Raw genomic sequence first — 19,364 nt, 5'->3', positions numbered from 1 at the left:
TGCGGCTACTTGTCAATGACAATTAAATTTAAGGGCAATATTTATATATTTCCTTACAAACTTTACAAATGGCACTATGACAACTTTAGGTGTTATTAACAGCTGGAATTGCATGTGCGCCATAGATAATAATGTCTCTTCAATCTTTGGAAGCTTGAGTGCATGAAAGTTTTCATGCTGTCTTTTTGATAATGGTTTTTGTATTTTCAGAATTGGCTGGACCCATCAAAAGATATAAAGAAACAAATCCGAAGTGAGTCTTCTATGTTTGCTTCTTGGAAATGAGCTTTACTACTACCCATTTACTTAGGAAGCTGTACTGAGCCAATTAATTCAATATTTATGGTGTTTCATCAGCTTTTGGCCATGTGCACAGAACTGAGTTTGATGCCTGATTGTTCTCACATACAGCAAAGTTGACTTTTACGTCATCTCTCTTTTTGCTATGTCTATAACTGTCGCTTTCATTTAAAATTATTATTCCCTTCAAGAGATTCGTTGTCCTTCAGATTTGACGCTGTCACCTTTCTTATGATAATTTTACTTCTGTTGTCACTGTTCCATTTTTAATGCATGTGTACACTTCATTGACAATTTCTTGCCACTTCTGTACATCAAGTGTTGTGATTTCTGTTTTGCATTTTCACAGTGGTCATAATTGGTTTATTTATCCTCGCATGCAAAGCAGGAAAACTCTATTATTCTTTTGTCAGGCAAGACTCAAATTGTTTGAAGTCAATTTGGTTTTAAAAAAAATTATTTGAGTACTTTCTGTACCGGGACTGTTTTTGTGAAGTACACAAGAGTCAATCTTGATTAATTGCTTCCTATTTGGAAAGTATATAGTATTTTTAAACGAGATTGGCTGTTAGGTTAGTTTTCTTTATTTTTAAAGAGCACAGGCAGACCTGATGCACATAATAAAGCTGTTTGCAATATCTGTGCCCTTGTTTTCTGTGCAGGCAGTTGCACTTTGCGCACAATATGTATAATAGTTCAAGGAGAGCCGAAGTAGAATTGATTTAGAGATCATGCTGCAGGCCATACCATATCTGAGACAGTCTAAAACAAATGTATCTGCACAGAGTTATTAAAAAGCATCATTTGCAAGATTAAATGACAACCCTGAGATTATCTTTCTCCTATTAGTAAAATTCTGTCCCATCATATAGGATTCTGATGCTCATTGGACTGTTACACAAAGTCAATCTGAAGCCCAAACTTGGAAACATGGAAAAATTTACAGCGTAGAAGGAGGCTATTCTTAGGAAATTAACACAGCATGTTCAACATTTGTTTTTACAATTATCGTGGAAAGGAAAATTAAGTGTCGTAGTACCTGAAAACTGGTGCAAATTTAAACGGTATGCAGACAGGCGCAGTTTGTTTGTAATCTTTACAATTGAATTTACTTTTTCAACAAAGTTCTATTTTAAATCCCTTTTATCTTGTACTTTTAAAACTTTAATTTGTCTTAATGATCCACTGAATATATTTCATCTCCCATTGCCATGTAATTCAGTTTGCTAATTCAAGTTACAAAATCTGATTATAAAGTGCCCTGAAATAATTGACCATAAATTAGTTGAATTTAACCATAAATTAATTTATTTTATTTTCTTCCCTGCAGGATATCTTAAAGAAAAGCCTTAAATAAAATTGGGTTACTTTCTACTCTTATTTTATAGGATAGTATCCTATTTTACTAAATGTAGGCGGAGAAATAGCAGAATAAAAAATACAGTTATTCAATCATGAATATTTTTCAGTGGCGCAGTAGAATGAAAATCATTAGCCACTTGCAGATTATAACATTTCCATAATAGAACTGGTCTGAGAGAACAGCACTCTCCATCATAGATCATAGTCTTGATTAAAACATGAACTGACATGGCAGCCCTGTGCTCATAACAGAAGTCGTACATTTTCAAAATGTGCAGAGATCCAGAGTTTTGGATCTTCTCCACATCTACTGATCCAGTATATCAAAGTGAAATGTACTGCAAGTCTCTAGGCCATCCTGCTCCCTGACCTGTCATACGTCTGATGGGGCCAAGAAGCCAGGGATTAATTTTAACACCTTTCATATTGTATGCTAGGAAATGTTTTTTTTTATTGTTGTGTCTAAGGTTACCTGCAGGATTGGGATAGATGCAGTGAAACATCGAGTTTGTTCATTAATCGTGTTTTTATGTTTAAAAATTTTTCTGTAAGTGAAAGTAATTTTTAAGTTTGAAATGCATCAGCTTTTTACTAGCTCTACAACCGGCAGTCCATTCAAAGGATGGAAAGACAGATTCAGCCTTTCTTTTCACAGTGTAGTCACAGTCAAGTCTATGAACAAAACCTCTTGAATTATCCTTGATGCTTCCTTTCTGTTGTTGGCCTTCCTTTCTCAATAGGTGGCCCTTGGCATTTTGCATACACAGTGAAGTTCTATCCCCCAGATCCAACCCAGCTCTCTGAAGATATAACAAGGTGAGCTTTAGCAATTGTCAATTCATAAATACACATTCAATCATTCCTGAATATATTTTATATATAAATTTGATCCTCCATTGCACACATTTCTTGCATTTTAAGGATGCAGATTTTGCTCCATCAAATGATATCTGCCATTTTAAAAAATAAATATTTTGTTTTTAATAACTGAAAGGATTACTTCATGGCAAGTATTACAATTAGGAAGTATTTACTTTCACAAAGTCTGTTGTACAGCTCTGAAGGCTCTTTGTGAAATGGAAGAAAGGCTAAGAATGTACCTTGAAGTCAAGTTCACCTACTCGGAGCATGTCTGCTTCATGGTATTGATGTTGGTGTGATTGATGTGTGTTCAGCTTTGCCATGACCTGTATTTTTTAAATTCTGTCTCAGTTGTGATTTACCATGTAAGTGTAATTTACTATGTAAATATAGAAAAAAAAGTAGGCTGATAATATTTTGTTCAAGCAATGGGTTTAGAATACAACCAGATGCATGAGTACCAATCCTATAAAACTGACTCACTGTAGAGGGAGAGCCTTGACTGATGCCTTTTAAAGATGCCAGCTTTCCTTTCACACATCATGTGGCACATGGGCTTAATCACAGTTCATTTATTAGAGAAACCTGTATTAAATGCTTGGAATGCAATGAGGGCCGCTCAGATTATGTTACCATTTCAATTTGGGTATAATTAGAGAAATGCAGAGACTGGAAGCTATTCTTTATTGGTGTTTTCTTAACAAACACACTCCTATAGCCAAGAGGGCAAGGCAGTGTGTGCAATTGGCTTTTGAATGCTTGCTGTGTGATAAGGCTGCTCGAGGTGCAATGAAGCATCATAGCTGAACAGTCACCATTCATCTCAGCCTTCCTCCTTTCCAGAGGCAGGGCTTCTCACTTTTGTATGTTTCTGTATCTACTAGTGGATTGGAGAAGTTTAAAAATCCACCCAGCTGAGCCAAGCATGAATCTCTGTAAAGCATCATTGAAACATGAACTCTTGACCATATACTTTGCAGGCAAATGTTTAACCGCTTGAGTGACTGGGATTTCCCCCATCCTCCCCTGCATTTGCTAAAACTGGTTTGTTTTGACAGAGAATTGCAATACAATTCTGTGAAAGAGTTAAACACATTATTAGGTACAAATAAGAAGAAATGTTTTGAACGTATATTTTCTGCCTGAATGGATAATTTCTTTATTAAGAAATACTCCACAAATAGCTAGAGTTGTTACATATAATTTTCATCAGCCATATTGTGGCAAAACGTTTGGCAACATATTTCTGTGCGATTTCCATTTTATAGACTTGTTGTTAAGATGCTGAGCCATTTTTGTGCACAGAAAATTAAGAGATGTTGATGCTGAGAAATAGAACATTTTTCACTTGAAAACCCAATCTTGGAATTGAGCACTCCTGGGTCAGGTGCAGTAGAACTGTATGAAAAGTAAAGCTCCCTTCATCCTGCCCCAATAATGTATCACAGCCCGGATCTCAGAAGAACCCCATTGTACTCTACCCCCTCCCCCGCCCACTGCCATAGTGTGGCATTTATCTCACCTAAACAAACCATTAGTATCCAATTAATAACAAATATCTGTGCTCACTCGGCCCTTAGTGCTAGGAGAAGGGATGATCTATAATACCTTCAGTCTGGACTGGGTTTGAATCCAAGTCCCAGAAGTGATGGGCTAATGTTGAAGCCATTGTACAAACCAGTTGTCTTGGTGGCACTGAGTTTATCAATGCAGAAACAATGCCTTGTTTCTAGCCTGGTGAAATTCATTGTACTGGAACAGACTTGTTGCAACCTAGTATTTGATGTACAATTGTTTCACGAGGTGATTGCTTTATTGGCTCTGTTCTACTGCAGGTATTACCTATGTCTGCAGCTGAGAGATGATATTATTTCTGGGCGACTGCCTTGCTCTTTTGTTACACACGCTCTATTGGGTTCGTACACTGTTCAGGCAGAACTGGGAGATTATGATCCTGAGGAATATGGACCTGACTATGTCAGTGAAATTCGCTTTGCACCAAATCAGACAAAAGAACTCGAGGAAAGGGTGGTAGAACTGCATAAGACTTACAGGTAAGATACTTTCTATTTCATTCAAATGCGGCCTCAGCTGCTTTAGAATTTTTGATTTATCTAATGTCTACTCTATCTAATCTATTCTATGCATCACCCACTTTAAATAGTCTCTCTCCTCCACTAAGTTGCTGCATGTGCAGCCTCCTTCCAGGCTTCAAAGTGTATTTTTAATTGGTTGGTAGACAGTTTGCAAAATCAGCATTAGTGGGTTGCTTCCTGATCAAATTCTCTTTCTGTTCTTTTAATTAGCTAAGTCTCACTTCAAGCTGAAATTTTGAACTCACTTGGCAGAATTTTTCCAGCCCTCTGGGAGGCAGGGGGACTGTAAAATGGCAAGGGAAGCACAACATGGATCGCCTGTCGCTTCCCTGTTGCTATGCCATTTTGCCAGCAGTGGGAAAAGTGGAGGATGGCTCACTCCCAGGAGGTCAATTGAGCCACAAGTGGTTCATTAAGGGTCTGTTCCTGTTGCCACTAGCATTTTACTGGTGGCACGTTGTCCCCTCTGCCATGTGGAAAGACCTCCAGGTAAACCCTGGCAGCCTCCTGGTGGGGGTTTGTGGGGGTTGAACTCTCCTATTCGGCTACTGTTTGGTCCATGGAGTGGCCCCCCAGCAATGGCCACCATGGGGCAACAGCGCCGACCCCCTTGCTGGGGCCTGTCTAATTGGCCACAGATCCCCCAGACCCCGCCGTGAGAATAAAATTCCACCCATTGGTTTGGATTTTCACCAAGCCAAGATGACTCGGGAGACCTTTAAATATGGCAGGCAGATCCCAATTGCAGGATTCCCAGGCTGTGCGATTTTTAGGAGTGCTTTTTAAGTATACAGGCTGGTACAGCCTGCACCCAACCCGGCCAGCTGCATTGTGGAGATGGGCATGTCCTACTCCTGCAATTTTCATGGAATTGGACCAGATTTTTAAAGAGTTGAGGTTCAAGGCACTTCAGAGGTGTTGTGAACCATAGCCTGCATGAGGGGATCTTTTAAATGTTGAGTTCAAAAGGTCCTCCTCATGCCCCCTTTGCCAGGCTGTGGCCCTCCACCCATGTCCCCATGGCTTGGCTGAGAGCCCAGAAATCCATTACTCTGATGATACAGCTGAGTCCCAGAGAAAACATTGCTTGATTGACAGCTCTGGCTCTCCGGTCTCTGCTATCATTTGCACAATGTTTATTTGTGGAAGGTTCAGAGGTTTCAAATGTCGGCAGTTTTTGTTATTGAAACTTTAAAGGGTCTAGTTGTTTGATACTTCTTCTATTGACCTGTAATAAAAGGATTTTTTTTAACATAGTTGAAAGTAATGAATGAATTACTTTTTAAAAGCTTTTTTTTAACACATCCTATTGTCACGAAAGGGTTCATTGGTTCTATACAATTGCTAAGTGGGCATGGAAGTGCCATAGCTTGGCATAGGGGTGGGTGAAGGGTCATACGGGATATGGTGGTGGGCCGTAGCTTGGCATAGGTAGCATGAGAGGAAGGACAGGGGGCAGGGTCTGGCATGGATGGGGCATGAGGAGTGTGTATGTGTGTGTGTGTGTGTGTGTGTGGGGAATGAGGGCCTTTATGTTGTTATCTTAACTGGGACAAATTTCCCACAGCACTGAGGCAGGCCTTTTAAACAGTTCGCCTCCGTACCTGGCAGCCCCTGTGGCTGCCTCCAACCTCTTTCCCAGGTTGACTGGCATGACTGCAGCCCACACCTTCCCCCCCTCGGCAGTGAAGATCCTGCCTTTGCGGGCACATTCTCCGAGGCGGGTGGGCCAAGCAAGGAATTTTCCTGACTCCCACTATCCAACTTGATGATGAAAAGCCAGCCCACTTTGTGGAGATTCATGTAAGAAGACCCAGTGTCCAATTGCTACTGATATAATGTGAGCTCTTTGTCACTCAGACCACTGAACTCATATCACCTTCTGGAAATCATTCTGTAGGACACCAGCACACCCAATGCTTAGTGAGTTTGTCTGAAATTACTCTAACTTGTGTGGGAAAAAAAAATAGGAGGGGAGGGTACAACTAGGTGGACTTTAAAGATGAAGATGTAACTTTTAAATGGGAGACACTTGAGGAATTGAGAGTTAGTGTAGGCCAGCAGGCAGGCGCGTGGTAAGTAATCAGGACGTGACGTGGGATAGAATTCAGCAGCCTAGTTTTGGGTGCGTTGAAGTTTACAAATGCTGGAAGATGGGACGGCAGTAAAAGAGCATTGAATTATTCAAGCCTGCAGCTGACACTGACATGACAGCAGCTGAACTGAGCTCAGGGCAGAGGAGAAGGGTAGTGTTTTCGAGGTGGGAAGTGGTGATGTCTTTGTGATGGAAAAGATGTAGGGTCAGAAGGTCAGCTGTCCTCAGGGTCAGTAAGATGCTGAGCTTACAAGTGGTTTGGATGAGCCTGAGACAGTGGCCGAGGGAAAAGGTGGAATCGAAGGGCACAGTTTGTGGTGGGGACCAGAGCCGGTGCCTTGCCAATGTTTAACGGGATAAAATTGTTGTTTGACTTTGGAACACTGTGCCTCAGAAAGTGGTAGAGGCGGGGTCATTGAATTCTTTTTAAGGCAAAGATAGATAGTTTCTTCTTAGGCAAGGGAATCAAAAGGTTAGATGGGAATGTGGAAATTGAAACACAAGAAGATCAGCCATGATCTTGTTGAATGGCGGAGCAGGCTCGAGGGGCCGAATGGTCTACTCCTGTTCCTATTTCTTATGTTCTTATAACCAAGATGTGTAGTCAAACAGTCCAATGGAGAAATTGAGAGGTGGTGGTGAAGTAGACGTAGGTGTCATCAGCACGCATGTTGAAGCTGAATTCAGGTATGCAGGTAATATTGTCATGGGCAGCCTTAGGTTTGCTGTTTTAGAATAAATACTGAAACCTGTCTTTAGACTTGACTTTACAACTCTGAGTATCGTGAGTTACTGATGCTTTCAGATATTTTGGCTTTGTCTTTGCTCCAGAGTTCCTGTTTCTTTAATGTTTCTGGTGTTATTTGTCGCATTACCTCTCTTGACCTATCCATGCAGAAATAACTGCCAGTTTCTGAGAGGCTCGGCCAAGTTGAGGAAGGTACAAAGTTTAAAAATGCAAAAAGCTTGAATGTTAATTGTTGCCTTTGACTTGCAGGAATCCTGATTACTCCTTCATCTCACATGAAAATTGCCCTTTTCTTCCTAAAGGAGGCATAAGTTTTTTTTCTATAAAACTTTAAAAATTGTTAAAGGGCTAGACAGGGTAGACACAAAAAGGATGTTTCCCCTGGTTGCGGGGTCTAGAACCAGGGAACACAGTGTCAGAATAAGGGGCAGGCCATTTAGGATTGAGATGAGGAGGATTTTCTTCACTCGGGGGGTAGTGAGTCTTTAGAATTCTCCACCCTAGAGGGCTGTGGAAGCTCAGTCACTAAGTATATTCAAGACAGAAATCGATAGATTTCTAGAAACTAATGACATCAAGGCGTTGGGCGGGCTCGGTGGGAGCGGGTGGGGGTGGTCGGGGGGAGCCAATTAAGGCCCGCCCTGCATGGATCGTGAGCGGTAGTGCTGAGCGCTGCCTGTGCGGGTGGGGAGAGGAGGGATGAGCGGGCCTGGCACACAGTTTGTGCTTCAATCTCCCTGAGGCATGGAGTTGCTTCAGGGAGATTGAAGTGCTTTTTGAAAAAATTAATAAATACAATAAAAATTCAATGAAAAATGTCCCCTCGTGTTGGGACATATTTTTAATTTCAAATGAAAGTTTTTTTAATTTAATTTGTAATAGCTTCAGGAAACCTCATCCCACTCGTGGATGAGGTTTCCTAAAAAACGTGAAGGCTGCTTGGCCTTTTCGCCTGCCCGCCAACCGTAAGGTTGAATGGGCAGCGTAAAATTCAGCGTAATTACCTTGTTGATGGCCTTAATAGGCCTTTCAATTATTGGCGGCCACACAGCCGACTCCGACGTGTGCTCGCCGAACAAAATATTGCGTGTCATTTTACATTCCGGCATGTCGGGTGCGCGCCCGCACGCAGAATGTAGAATTCTGGCCCAAGGGACATAGGGACAGCACAGGAAAATGGCATTGAGCTAGACAATCAGCCATTATGTAGTTGAATGGTGGTGCAAGCTCAAGGGGCTGAAAGGCTCTTGCTCCTATGTTCCTATGGCGATGGTAATTAGTGAGTACTAAACTAATGCTCGACAACATTAAATTCTCTGCTATCAATCAACTAAAGAGCAGTGGGTGAGACACCAGCTCTTTTTTGATTTTGCATATTTGAAAAAAATAGGACCCTGCTTCAGAAATAGACGGGTAATTTTCACTTTGGGTGTGGTACAAAACTGGTGGGGTGATTGGTCACTCGTTACACACTGCTGAAGTCAACAGAAGGAAAATTGTGTGGGATGTAACCAGCAGTTTTTTTCCTGTGCCCAAAGTGAAAACTACCCTCTTTGACTTCTGCATGAAGAAAGCAAAATAATTGTCAGTGTTAGTTTCTCAACTCTTTTCTTCTCCGCCGATGCTGCCAGACCTGCTGAGTTTTTCCAGGTAATTTTGTTTTTGTTTTAGTTTCTTTGTACATTGTGTGTTGAGCCTGTGCCCTATCTTATCTAAAGGAAGCACATATTTACTATCCAACGTGGGTTTATCATTTGAATTTTGGTGAATCCTTTCACTTGAATAAAATCTCAGCAGCGAAACAAAGGAGGGATATTTTCATGAGCTGCACTGGGCAGGAACAGGGTGGTAGCACCTTGTAAATCACAGCGGAATATTTACTGTCCCGTACCTGCTCTACATCCAGTTTTTTGCCACCCTACAAGGAGTCTGCTGATGGGTGACTCGAGCACTTGTCTGCTTCAGAAAACAGGCCCTTTTAATATGCAAATTCAGTCCTATAACATACGTGAGATCTGGATTGCTATTTTGGAGAAAATGAGCGTGAGTTGTGAAGACTGTCCAGAATATGCACAAGGGCATATCTGAAGAGAGGAAGGTTTTATGGTTCAGTAGGTAGCGACCCTGCCTCTGAACTAGCAGCTGTTGGGATTCAAGTCATACTCCAGGACTTGTTGGCCATGGAAGGAACATTCATGACATGGCCAAAAGGTTTGATTTTCAACCTGCTAATCCTTCCAACTCACCCATGGCGGGCAGTAGGAGTAGGAAAGATTCCTGGTCAGCCATGCTTGCTACAGAGTGGTGCCCTTCAAGCTATAAGCTGATCTCAATCCGAGAGAGATGCCACAGACTATGGCTGATTACAGTCAGATGAACATCTGAAGAAGAAATGTTCAGTTTAAAATTATTGTTGTGGATTCGAGGAGCAGGGCTGTTACACTGGGCAACACATTGTGTGGACTGCTACCACCTGGACTTGTGCCTCTGGATGTATCTTGCTGCAGGCTGGGTCAGCTTCTGGATTGACCAATTTTGTGCCAACTTTGGTGCCCACAGAGGTATGGTAGTGAGGCCTGACCATCAAAATGAGTTTTCCACTGATATGAGCAGCCGCCTAGCCAGGTCACACTGCCGGTTGGCCACCTGGTAATTAAGATTTACTTCATGGTGGTTTTAGCCATCATAATTGTATCATTGAAAATAATTGTAATCAAATTAAGTCCCGTTATAAATAATTAGTGGAGATTTTTGTTATTAAAAGGGATTATAGTGATGCGGTATCTACTGCACCCACACGGTGAAATATCTGGCAAGGAACAGCTATCATTTCAAGTCTGAAATCTTGTTAAATTCTGTTCTGTTAATTATCTGATGTTTGTTTTCAGTCATTGTATTAAAGAGGACAATAAGCTCTTTGTGCATCACTGATTACTATAGGGGCATGACACCAGGAGAAGCGGAAATGAACTTTTTGGAAAATGCTAAGAAGCTGTCTATGTACGGTGTCGACTTGCATCATGCAAAGGTAATTACCACTATGAGTCACAACTCTGCTGTAGAAATTTAAAGTTAAATACCAAATGGCTTTCAGTGCCATTGTGACAACATAGACACTGAAATTTAAAAAGATTAACTTCTACTCTTCCAAATAATTAAAGGTTTGTCTCAGAAAAGTCAATATGTAAACAGATTTCCATTTCATTATTCTGTTTATTTAATAATCGTAATGTGAGAACTGATCTTCCAAAAGAGCTTTCCTACAAAACCGGGGTAAAGCTTGGTTTTCGAAGCAATTATGCCACCCCTACAGTCTCGACATGTGTAACAGAAGGAGACCATTCACCCATTTTACCTGACAGATCTTTGGTGGAGCAATCCGATTAGATTCAATTCCCTGTTCTTTCCCTGTAACCCTGCACGTTTTCTCCCCTCAATTTTTTTTATTATGTGTTCATGGGATGTGAGCGTCACTGGCAAGCACAGCATTGATCACCTATTCCTAATTGTCCTTGAGAAGGTGATGTGAGCCACTGCCCTAAACTGTTGCAGTCCACGTGGTGTAGGCCTCAGGGGCTCAGGAGTAGGCCAAGGTGAATTATCCACTCGGCACTTCTGGATGAAGATGGTTGCAAATTCTTCAGCCTTAGCTTTTGCACTGATGTGCTGGGCTCCCCCATCATTGAGGATGGGAATATTTGTGGATCCACCTCCTCCAGTTAGTTGTTTAATTGCTCCCATCTTTCATAACTGAATGTGACTGCAGAGCTAAGATCTGATCCATTGGTTTTGGGATCACTCAGCATGCTGCTTCTGCTGTTTGGCATGCAAGTAGTCCTTTGTTGTAGCATCACCAGTTTGACACCTCATTTTTAGGTATGCCTGGTGCTGCTTCTGACATGCCCTCCTGCTCCCTTCATTGAAGCAGCATTGATCCCCGGGCTTGATGGTAATGGTAGGGTAAGAGATATGTCAGGCCATGAGGTAACAGGTTGTGGTTGAGTAGAATTCTGCTGCTGCTGCTGATGGCCCACAGAGTGTTATGGGTGCCCAGTTTTAATCTGCCACACAGCATGGTGAAGGGTATTCTCGTTGTGAAGAAAGGTCTGTCCAACAACGGCTGTGTAGTTGTCACTCCTATCAAAGCTGTCATTGGCAGATGCAGCTGCGACAGGTCGATTGGTGAGGATGGGGTCAAGTAGGTGAGTTCCCTTGTGGTTCTCTCAACACTTGCTGCAACCCAGTCTGGCAGATACCGACCCACTTTTGGTGATGGCCATTTCAGCCCCCCCACCCAAAGTACATTTTGTGCCCTTGCTACACTCAGTACTTCTTCCAAGTGGTTTTCAGCGTGGAAAAGTACTGATTCACCAGTTGAGGAAGGACGGTAACTGATAATTAGTAGGAAGTTTCCTTGCCTGTGTTTGGCCTAATACCATGAAACCTCATGAGGTCCAGACTCTATCCAATTCCCTTTTTGAAAGTTACTGATGAAATTGCTGACACCACCCTTTCAGGCCGTGTATTCCAATCTATTTTCATGAGTATATCAAGGACACAGTGGAGATTTCACTGGCAAAATCAAATTGTATTAATGCCATTTTTCTTCCCCTCATCCTCACACCTGATATGAGACACATTCCCTCGGTCAAGTACACGGAGGAGACTTATTTCCTGGTTCTGATAATGCTGTTTTATTTAGATGTTGCTAAGAGCTCTTTCTCTCCCATTCCCTATCAGTGGAAGATCTTGCATCAACGTGCTTTCACCATTGAGATTGGGAATTGAAGGCATTAGCATGAACCTTTGATATACTGCACCATAGCATGGCACATGAAGCTATCATCCCACTACAGTATCTGTTTCTCCATGCAGATGCAGTGCTAAATTCTATTTCGTATGGATCAAAGAGAAAAAAAACCATATGTGCTGAATCATGCAAAGAAGTGTTTAGCTATGATACAAATCTCACTATCTAATTGTTAATCAGGCTTTTATGTACTGTATTACAGTGAGGGGTTGGTAACTTACACCGTACATAAGTAAGACCCAACCGTACACAAGTAAGACCCAACGTTAACAGATCTCAGTATTTCCAACTGGTGCTATGATCTGGAATGCTGCAAGGTGCTTTTATTCCCTCCTTAACCTGATGTTGAGCGGCTAAACTCTCTCCTATCTACTTACCTCCCTGTCCTCTGACTGTGCCATGTCTGTCTCTTGCCAATGTAGCTGAGGTCAAACATTGCTGAACCCTGTTATTTTTATTCTTGCAGGACAATCAGGGAATTGGGGTTCTACTGACCTCTGATATACTCTGAAATTGGTTTGCTACTAATGTTGGTAAAAATTCAGTTTCACAGCATAAAAATGACTGATTTGCTTCACCTGAGGACCAGGCATGAGAAGTGTTAAGCACTGAGCAATTGAAGGGCAAGTGCAGAAGAAAGAATGTTCAGCCTTGCGCCTGAGGCACTGACATCAGTATTTCATTTCTAGGTGTTGGCTGGCTAAAGAAAAATAAAGCCAGCCTACTTACAATGACCTTGGTGGATAAGATGTTCAAATCATTTTTTATACTTTGCGATTGTTCTTAATAAATTGTTCCCCTAAACTGAAGGCAGTAATCCCTGAGGTTGTGATAAAAAATATGAAACTATTCCCTTCCCTTCTAAGGCTGTAAAAAAAAAAATCTTTCACTGACATGAAATCGTATTGTTTATACATTTTTAACTTTCCTATTAATATTTAGTGGATGAGACAAAACTGCAGCCAAATTAAACAGATAAACAGTCCCTCAAGGGCCTGGTATTGACTCATGGTTGAAGAGTTAAGGTCCACCCATTATTTCATTCAAAGGTGCCACATTTTGATTTAATTGTTTCAACATGATTTCACTGACTAACTAGGATTTAGGAAATTATTGCTGGTTTCCAAGAGGTACATTATTTTGAGTCAGACCAATGGTGCTTGTAAAATGTAGCATCAATCCTATTAAAAGTCAAACACAGTGGCCTAGAAATTTGATGGTGTCACATCTATTTTTCAGATGCAAAATTGGCAGCTAACTATCCATATGACGAACAAACTGGGATCATGTGCTGGAAGTATGTTTCCCACCATATTGGTAGAGTCAGAAAAAGGACCAAACCTGAACAGCCATAGGGTCCTTTGTATAAATATGTTTTTGGTGTTACTCTTATTATTTAATGACCCTGTAATTGTCAAACTGGCTATGTGCAGGAAAACCAGGTCTAAATGTCACCTGACCAATATTTCTTAAAGGGAGCGCTGGATACTGCCACCAAAAGGTTTCTTTTTCCAAAAAGAAAACTTACTTGCCTGGATGTACCAGTCGCCTCTCCGGAGCTGTTGTCCCTGCTCCCCTGGTCATTGCCATGATGACTCTCCTCACCCTTTTTCATAGGACCTTCCTGAGGCCGACTGCCAGCAATGCTGTGGCCTGAACCTGAAATCCGATTCATCAGCAATCTGCCTAGGGCTGCCCAGCTTGTGTCTGCAGCTCATGAGTCTTGTGAAAACCCCGTGCAAAAGAGGCCCAAGCACAATAACAGGTGGACCATGGGATTGTTCCCTGTGCCTAGTTCTTGCTGACAGGCTGTCACAAACCAGTTTCTAGGTCAATCAATGTTTCAACTGTAAATTGAATTGAAATATTAACAGGAGAGCTTCTCCAAGTGACATTATTGAACAGATATTTTGAATATGATTCATACATTCAAATCTCAGACCTCTTTGCTCTGTATTTGCTGGTCACAGGACTCTGAAGGAATTGACATCATGCTCGGTGTTTGTGCAAATGGTCTTCTAATCTACAGAGACCGGTTAAGAATAAACCGCTTTGCCTGGCCCAAGATTCTCAAGATTTCATACAAAAGGAGCAACTTCTACATTAAAATCAGACCTGGAGAAGTGAGTGATTTGCCTTTCATTGATTGTACTGTAATGCGTCTTAGGAACCTTATTCAAATAAAGTACTAGGAAGCACTCTGCTTCAATATTAATTCTAAAAATCGTATGTGAGAAAGGGATGTCAACAGAGTGGCAAGTTTGGATGTTAGCCACACTCTGTGTAAAGAGTGTGACCACGCTATCTTATGTAAGGACAACCCTCGACTTAATGACTTTTATTGGATCAACATCTTGTGCATGAAAAGTTCCCTGAGCCTATTCCAGTAAACTGTTATTTATCTTTTTAAAAGGGAAAGTTAGGTCCTGCTCTTGTAGTAGCGTACCTATGATTCTGTTTTATTTTAATAGGCCCTGTTCTCCTACCAAATTCTCATACCCCCTAACATGTTGGCTTTTTTAAAATGAGCTCCACTACCCTTTTCTTCTTTTTTTTAAAAAATAGCCACATGATGCCTCTTTGCTTATATTTTTAATTGCCTCAGTTGTGTTGCTTTTTCTTAAAGTTCCCCCACCATCATACTTTCTTTCTAATTGCCTCAATCTGTTTGCTGCTGTCTCCGTGGCTCCAACTGTGCTTGCTGCCTTTTCTTAGAAAATGTCTGGTCTTTTCTTTTTATATTTAATTGTCCTTGTTGCAGTACCTTTCAAACTAGAAAAGAAACCTCTTGGTATCCTCAAAAGAAAACCAGGCAGGTGCAGGGTAAACTTCCACAGCCATTCTCTGAACTTCTGAGTTTGCCCGGTTGCTGCAAGATTTCTAGGAACGCATGAAACATAGGAATGCGAGTAGACTATTCAGCTGTTAAAACCTGCTAATACTCTTGTATAATACAAATCTATCAAACTCTGTTGAAAGTTTCAATCGGCTCAGCGCCCACACCCTTTTACGGGAAGAGAATCTAAGATTCCATTATCTTCTGAGTGAAAATGTACCTCCTGATTTCACTCCTGGCTAGGAGAGCACTTGAATAGTGGAGCGTGAGTGAGGATTCCGCAACAAATGACCTGAGGTCAGGACATGGATAGACAGTATTACAGCGGGGGCAATAGGCAGTCTTTGTAATGGACTGGAGGTGGTGTTGAAAGTGCAGATCATAGTCAGGCATGGTGCAGAGGTCGTGAATGGTCTGAGCCGAGGGTGGAAACAGGCATTTTTCCGGAGTTGGATGCAGGTAGTCTTGTGATGAAGAGGGTGTGTGTGGGGTCAGAAGCTCAGCTCAGGATCAGTTGGACAGATTAGAACAATCTGGTTCAACCTGGGGCAGCGTTCAGGTTCAGGAATGAAATCGATAGCTAGGGAATAATGTTTGTACTAGCTAGCAACCGGAGGCAGGAGCCCTGGAGAATTTTCCCTTCTGTATCTCAGGGGTATTGCATCAAACTGTAATAATCCTACAGTTACTCTGAAATCAGTTAACTGAACACGCCTAAGGTTTGAACCTTGGACCTTGCTGATCTATACAGAAAAAATAAAATTTGTCCTTTCAACTTATCATTAAATGCTACAACCAATAGAGGATATTGCATTGTATAGTATGGCATCCTAAACAGCTTCCCTGAAGACTAAAAATTGTTAACATTAATTAACTTTATGTTCCAGCAATGAAATAAATTTCCCAGAACACATTTTGATTTGTGCAACCAATTAGGGTCTGTACCAGTGTAGACAATTGTGAGCAGGTGGCAAAAATAGTTAATCCACAAAGCACAATAAAAGTGTAAATAAATCACAGTAAACCCATAGCTTTTCCCCAGATACTCAGTGACCTCTACTGGTGGCATGACTGATAACTGCAAAGGGCGTATCCATTGTTCATCACCCACAGATTTTCCAATGATAGGCATAGAAGAGTAGATGTGCCAAAGAGGTTTGTAGAACTGCACTCTGCAGCTTGAATAATGTTCTTGGGGCATGTAATTATCATAAAGCAGAGTTGCATACATATTTTGAACTTGTCTTTTTGAATTTTGTGCAGTATTCTTTAGTATTTTCAGTATTTACAGCACATTGCTGTAATCCTTACAATTTTATTTTGACAGCTGATATTTGGCAGTTTTACAATTCTTATAATTAGCCATTTGTGTATGAGGCATAAAGTACAAGTATTCTTGTTTGACAGTGTTGCTCTATTGAATGGTGTACTGTATTTCCAAAGGCTGCTTTCATGAACACATGGAAGTGTGAAAACATTGTCTATGAGCTTGTGTTCAGGGGGCACTGCCTTGCAATGTTGTTCAGCAAACTTCAGCTCGTGTGATGGCACCAGTGGTAAAGCAGCTTTCCACAGCACTGTGCAACATGGGTTACCTTGTGTTCAGCAACATGCAGCACTGCTAGATAACAGATAGAAATGTTCTTTGCACTTGTGAATTACATTTTATGCCTGTGCAGCAAATGGTTTGCAGAGCAGCCATGAATAAAAAAGGAGCAGAAATTGGCACCAGGATGCCCGAGGGGGTGCTAGAGGCAGGAACACTCACAACATTTAAGGAGTATTTAGATGAGCACTTGAAACGCCTTAGCATACAGGGCTACAGGCCAAGTGCTGGAAAATGGGATTAGAATAGCTAGGTGCTTGATGACTGACACGGACATGATGGGCTGAATGACCTGTTTCTGTGCTGCGTAACTCTGATAGCTGAGCCCACCGTGGTTAGATGTCTTTATTCCCTGCAGATGTTCTGCTCATTGGGCTCTGTTGAAATGAAGCACGACAATGTGACATTTGTACATTATGGGAAAAGTGACTTAGTAAACAAATTATGGCAGTGCCTCAGATGCTGCACTAGTACCCACTATGATATCTTCCCAGGAGTGTGGCATGTTGTTTGTGTGTCTCCAATACTCCAGAAACAAAGCACAGCTCATACTTTATGGTGTTACAAGGGCAGTAAGATTCAGCTAAGACATCTTTCAAAAATACAGCCGTCCATGTTAATTTTCTTTCTTTACTTACGCAACTTCATGCGTCTAAAATGGAATAAAACAATTTTTAGAGAAAAGCAATATTACAGATTGAAAGTCAGTGCTTTAAACCTGCACTTGAACGATTTCAGTGCTTGTAGTGTAATATGTTTGAAAGCAGCACATAACTGGTCTTTACTTTTCACACTGGATCCCTGCCAATTACTATGTGGATAAGATCCAACACAATCAGTTGCACCAGCCTGTTGCATGTGGAAATGGGGATCATTTGAAGTATTAAAGATTATAAAATAGAAATTTTGGGTTGTGATATTTTTAAGTTTTTGTGGCATTGCAGTAGTTTCATCTTGTTCATTCTCGAGCTGATTTTTCTTGTGGTCTTTGTTTCAGTTAAGCAGGGATGTGGGTAACATCCATGAGGTGATTCAGCTACATATTCTGAAATTTATATTTTTATATTTAAAAAAAAAAGTCATTCTCAGGATGTGGGTGTTGCTGATGCAGACAGCATTTATTGCCCATCCCTACTTGCCCTGAGAAGGTCAGGATATAACTTGAGTAGCTTGCTAGGTCACTTCAGAGTGAAGATGTGAGTCATCCACATTGGTTTGGGACTAGAGTCCCTTTAGGTCAAACTGGGTAAGGACAGGAGGTTTCCAACACTGAAATACAGTAATGAACCAGTTGCAGATTCGATGTTTTTTTTTTAAATGCAGGCCCACAAATTGCCAAATTTATTGAATTTAATTTTCTAGCTTGCTGTGTTGAGATTTAAACACATGGCATTTGTATTGTCAGTCTAGTACTTTAACCAGCAAACTACCATACTTTTGGTCTGTACATAATCCTTACAGATGAAGCCTACAGCACACAGCCTCCTGAGAATTTTTTTTTGTTTGTTTGCTTATATGCTTAAAAGGCTCTGTTGCCTTTCTTGGGAATTTTCCAGCAAGCTCAGTTTCTGCTCCAAACCATTTGCTCAGGAACTGGTCTGTTGAAGGGGAAGAAGGTTTATGTTGGTGCCAGGTGAGATCACTGGTTTAGACCAGACTTCTGTGATGTGATGTAGTCTTTGTGAAGCTGCCTTAGTTTTCAGATTATTTTAATATTTTTCATGTGTCAAGCATGGATGCAACTTAGACAATCACGACATTGAGATAGCAAAAGTAGAGAAACCACTTAAAGCTTCTAAAACAATGATATCCTTTTAAATTAACACATTTAATAATTCAGTTAATGCTAATGGGGAACAAATTTAATGAAAAGTAAACGGGAATGGTATTTGTGTGCTAAAGAATATCCCACTGTTCTTTACATGCTGAAAAAAGCAGGTGCTAAATTATGCCTTTTTTTTGGTGTGCTCTTTGCATTTCTATCAGATTGCCATCTGGTGATCATATTCAATTATTATGTATCACTTGTAAAACAGTTATCATTCAAACATGGATGTCACTATGACAAGAGCAGAGTTTTTATCATGTCTGTCCCCACACCCTTACTGCTACCTCTGGAGTCTCCCAAAGATCTATCCTTGGCTCCCTCCTATTTCTCATCGTCATGCTGCCTAAGGGCAACATCATTCAAAAGCACATCAGGCTCCACATGTATACTGATTACACCCACCGCCTTTCTCTCGGCCCCTCCTCTGTCTCTGATTTGTCAGACTGCTTGTCCGACATCCAATACTGGATAAGCAGAAACTTCCTCTAACTAAATATTGGGAAGACAAAAGCCTTTCTCTTTGGTCCCCGCCATAAACTCCATCCCTCTCCCTAGCAACATTCTGAGGCTGAATCAGACTGTTCACAACCAAGGCATCCTATGTGACCCTGAGATGTGCTTCGGACCACATATTCCCTCCATCACTATAAATTTCCACCTCTGTAACACCATCCGTCTCTGATCCTGCCTCTGCTCATCCACTGCTGAAAGCCTCTTCCATGACCTTGTCACCTCTAGACTTGACTTTTTCCAATGCTCTCCTGGCAGTCCTCCCAGTCTCCATCTTCTATAAACTTGAGCTTCTCCAAAATTCTGTTGCCC

General features: G+C 41.3%; 1 protein-coding gene across 15 annotated transcripts in view; it reads left to right on the top strand.

Moving 5' to 3' along the window:
- LOC144688485 (band 4.1-like protein 1) overlaps positions 1–19,364 on the top strand; it is a 289,382-nt gene that overhangs the window by 207,828 nt on the left and 62,190 nt on the right. For all 15 annotated transcript variants that reach the window (XM_078555104.1, XM_078555102.1, XM_078555094.1 and 12 more), the window contains 5 exons: positions 211–253; positions 2,403–2,478; positions 4,359–4,577; positions 10,403–10,490; positions 14,243–14,395. In XM_078555104.1, the coding sequence (XP_078411230.1) occupies positions 211–253; positions 2,403–2,478; positions 4,359–4,577; positions 10,403–10,490; positions 14,243–14,395 (579 nt within the window). The remainder of the gene's footprint in view (positions 1–210; positions 254–2,402; positions 2,479–4,358; positions 4,578–10,402; positions 10,491–14,242; positions 14,396–19,364) is intronic.

This window comes from Cetorhinus maximus, chromosome 13, assembly GCF_964194155.1.
Source record: "Cetorhinus maximus chromosome 13, sCetMax3.hap1.1, whole genome shotgun sequence".
Classification (NCBI taxonomy): domain Eukaryota; kingdom Metazoa; phylum Chordata; class Chondrichthyes; order Lamniformes; family Cetorhinidae; genus Cetorhinus; species Cetorhinus maximus.
Note: the sequence above shows the minus strand (reverse complement) of the source record. Positions and strands in the feature narration are given on the sequence as shown.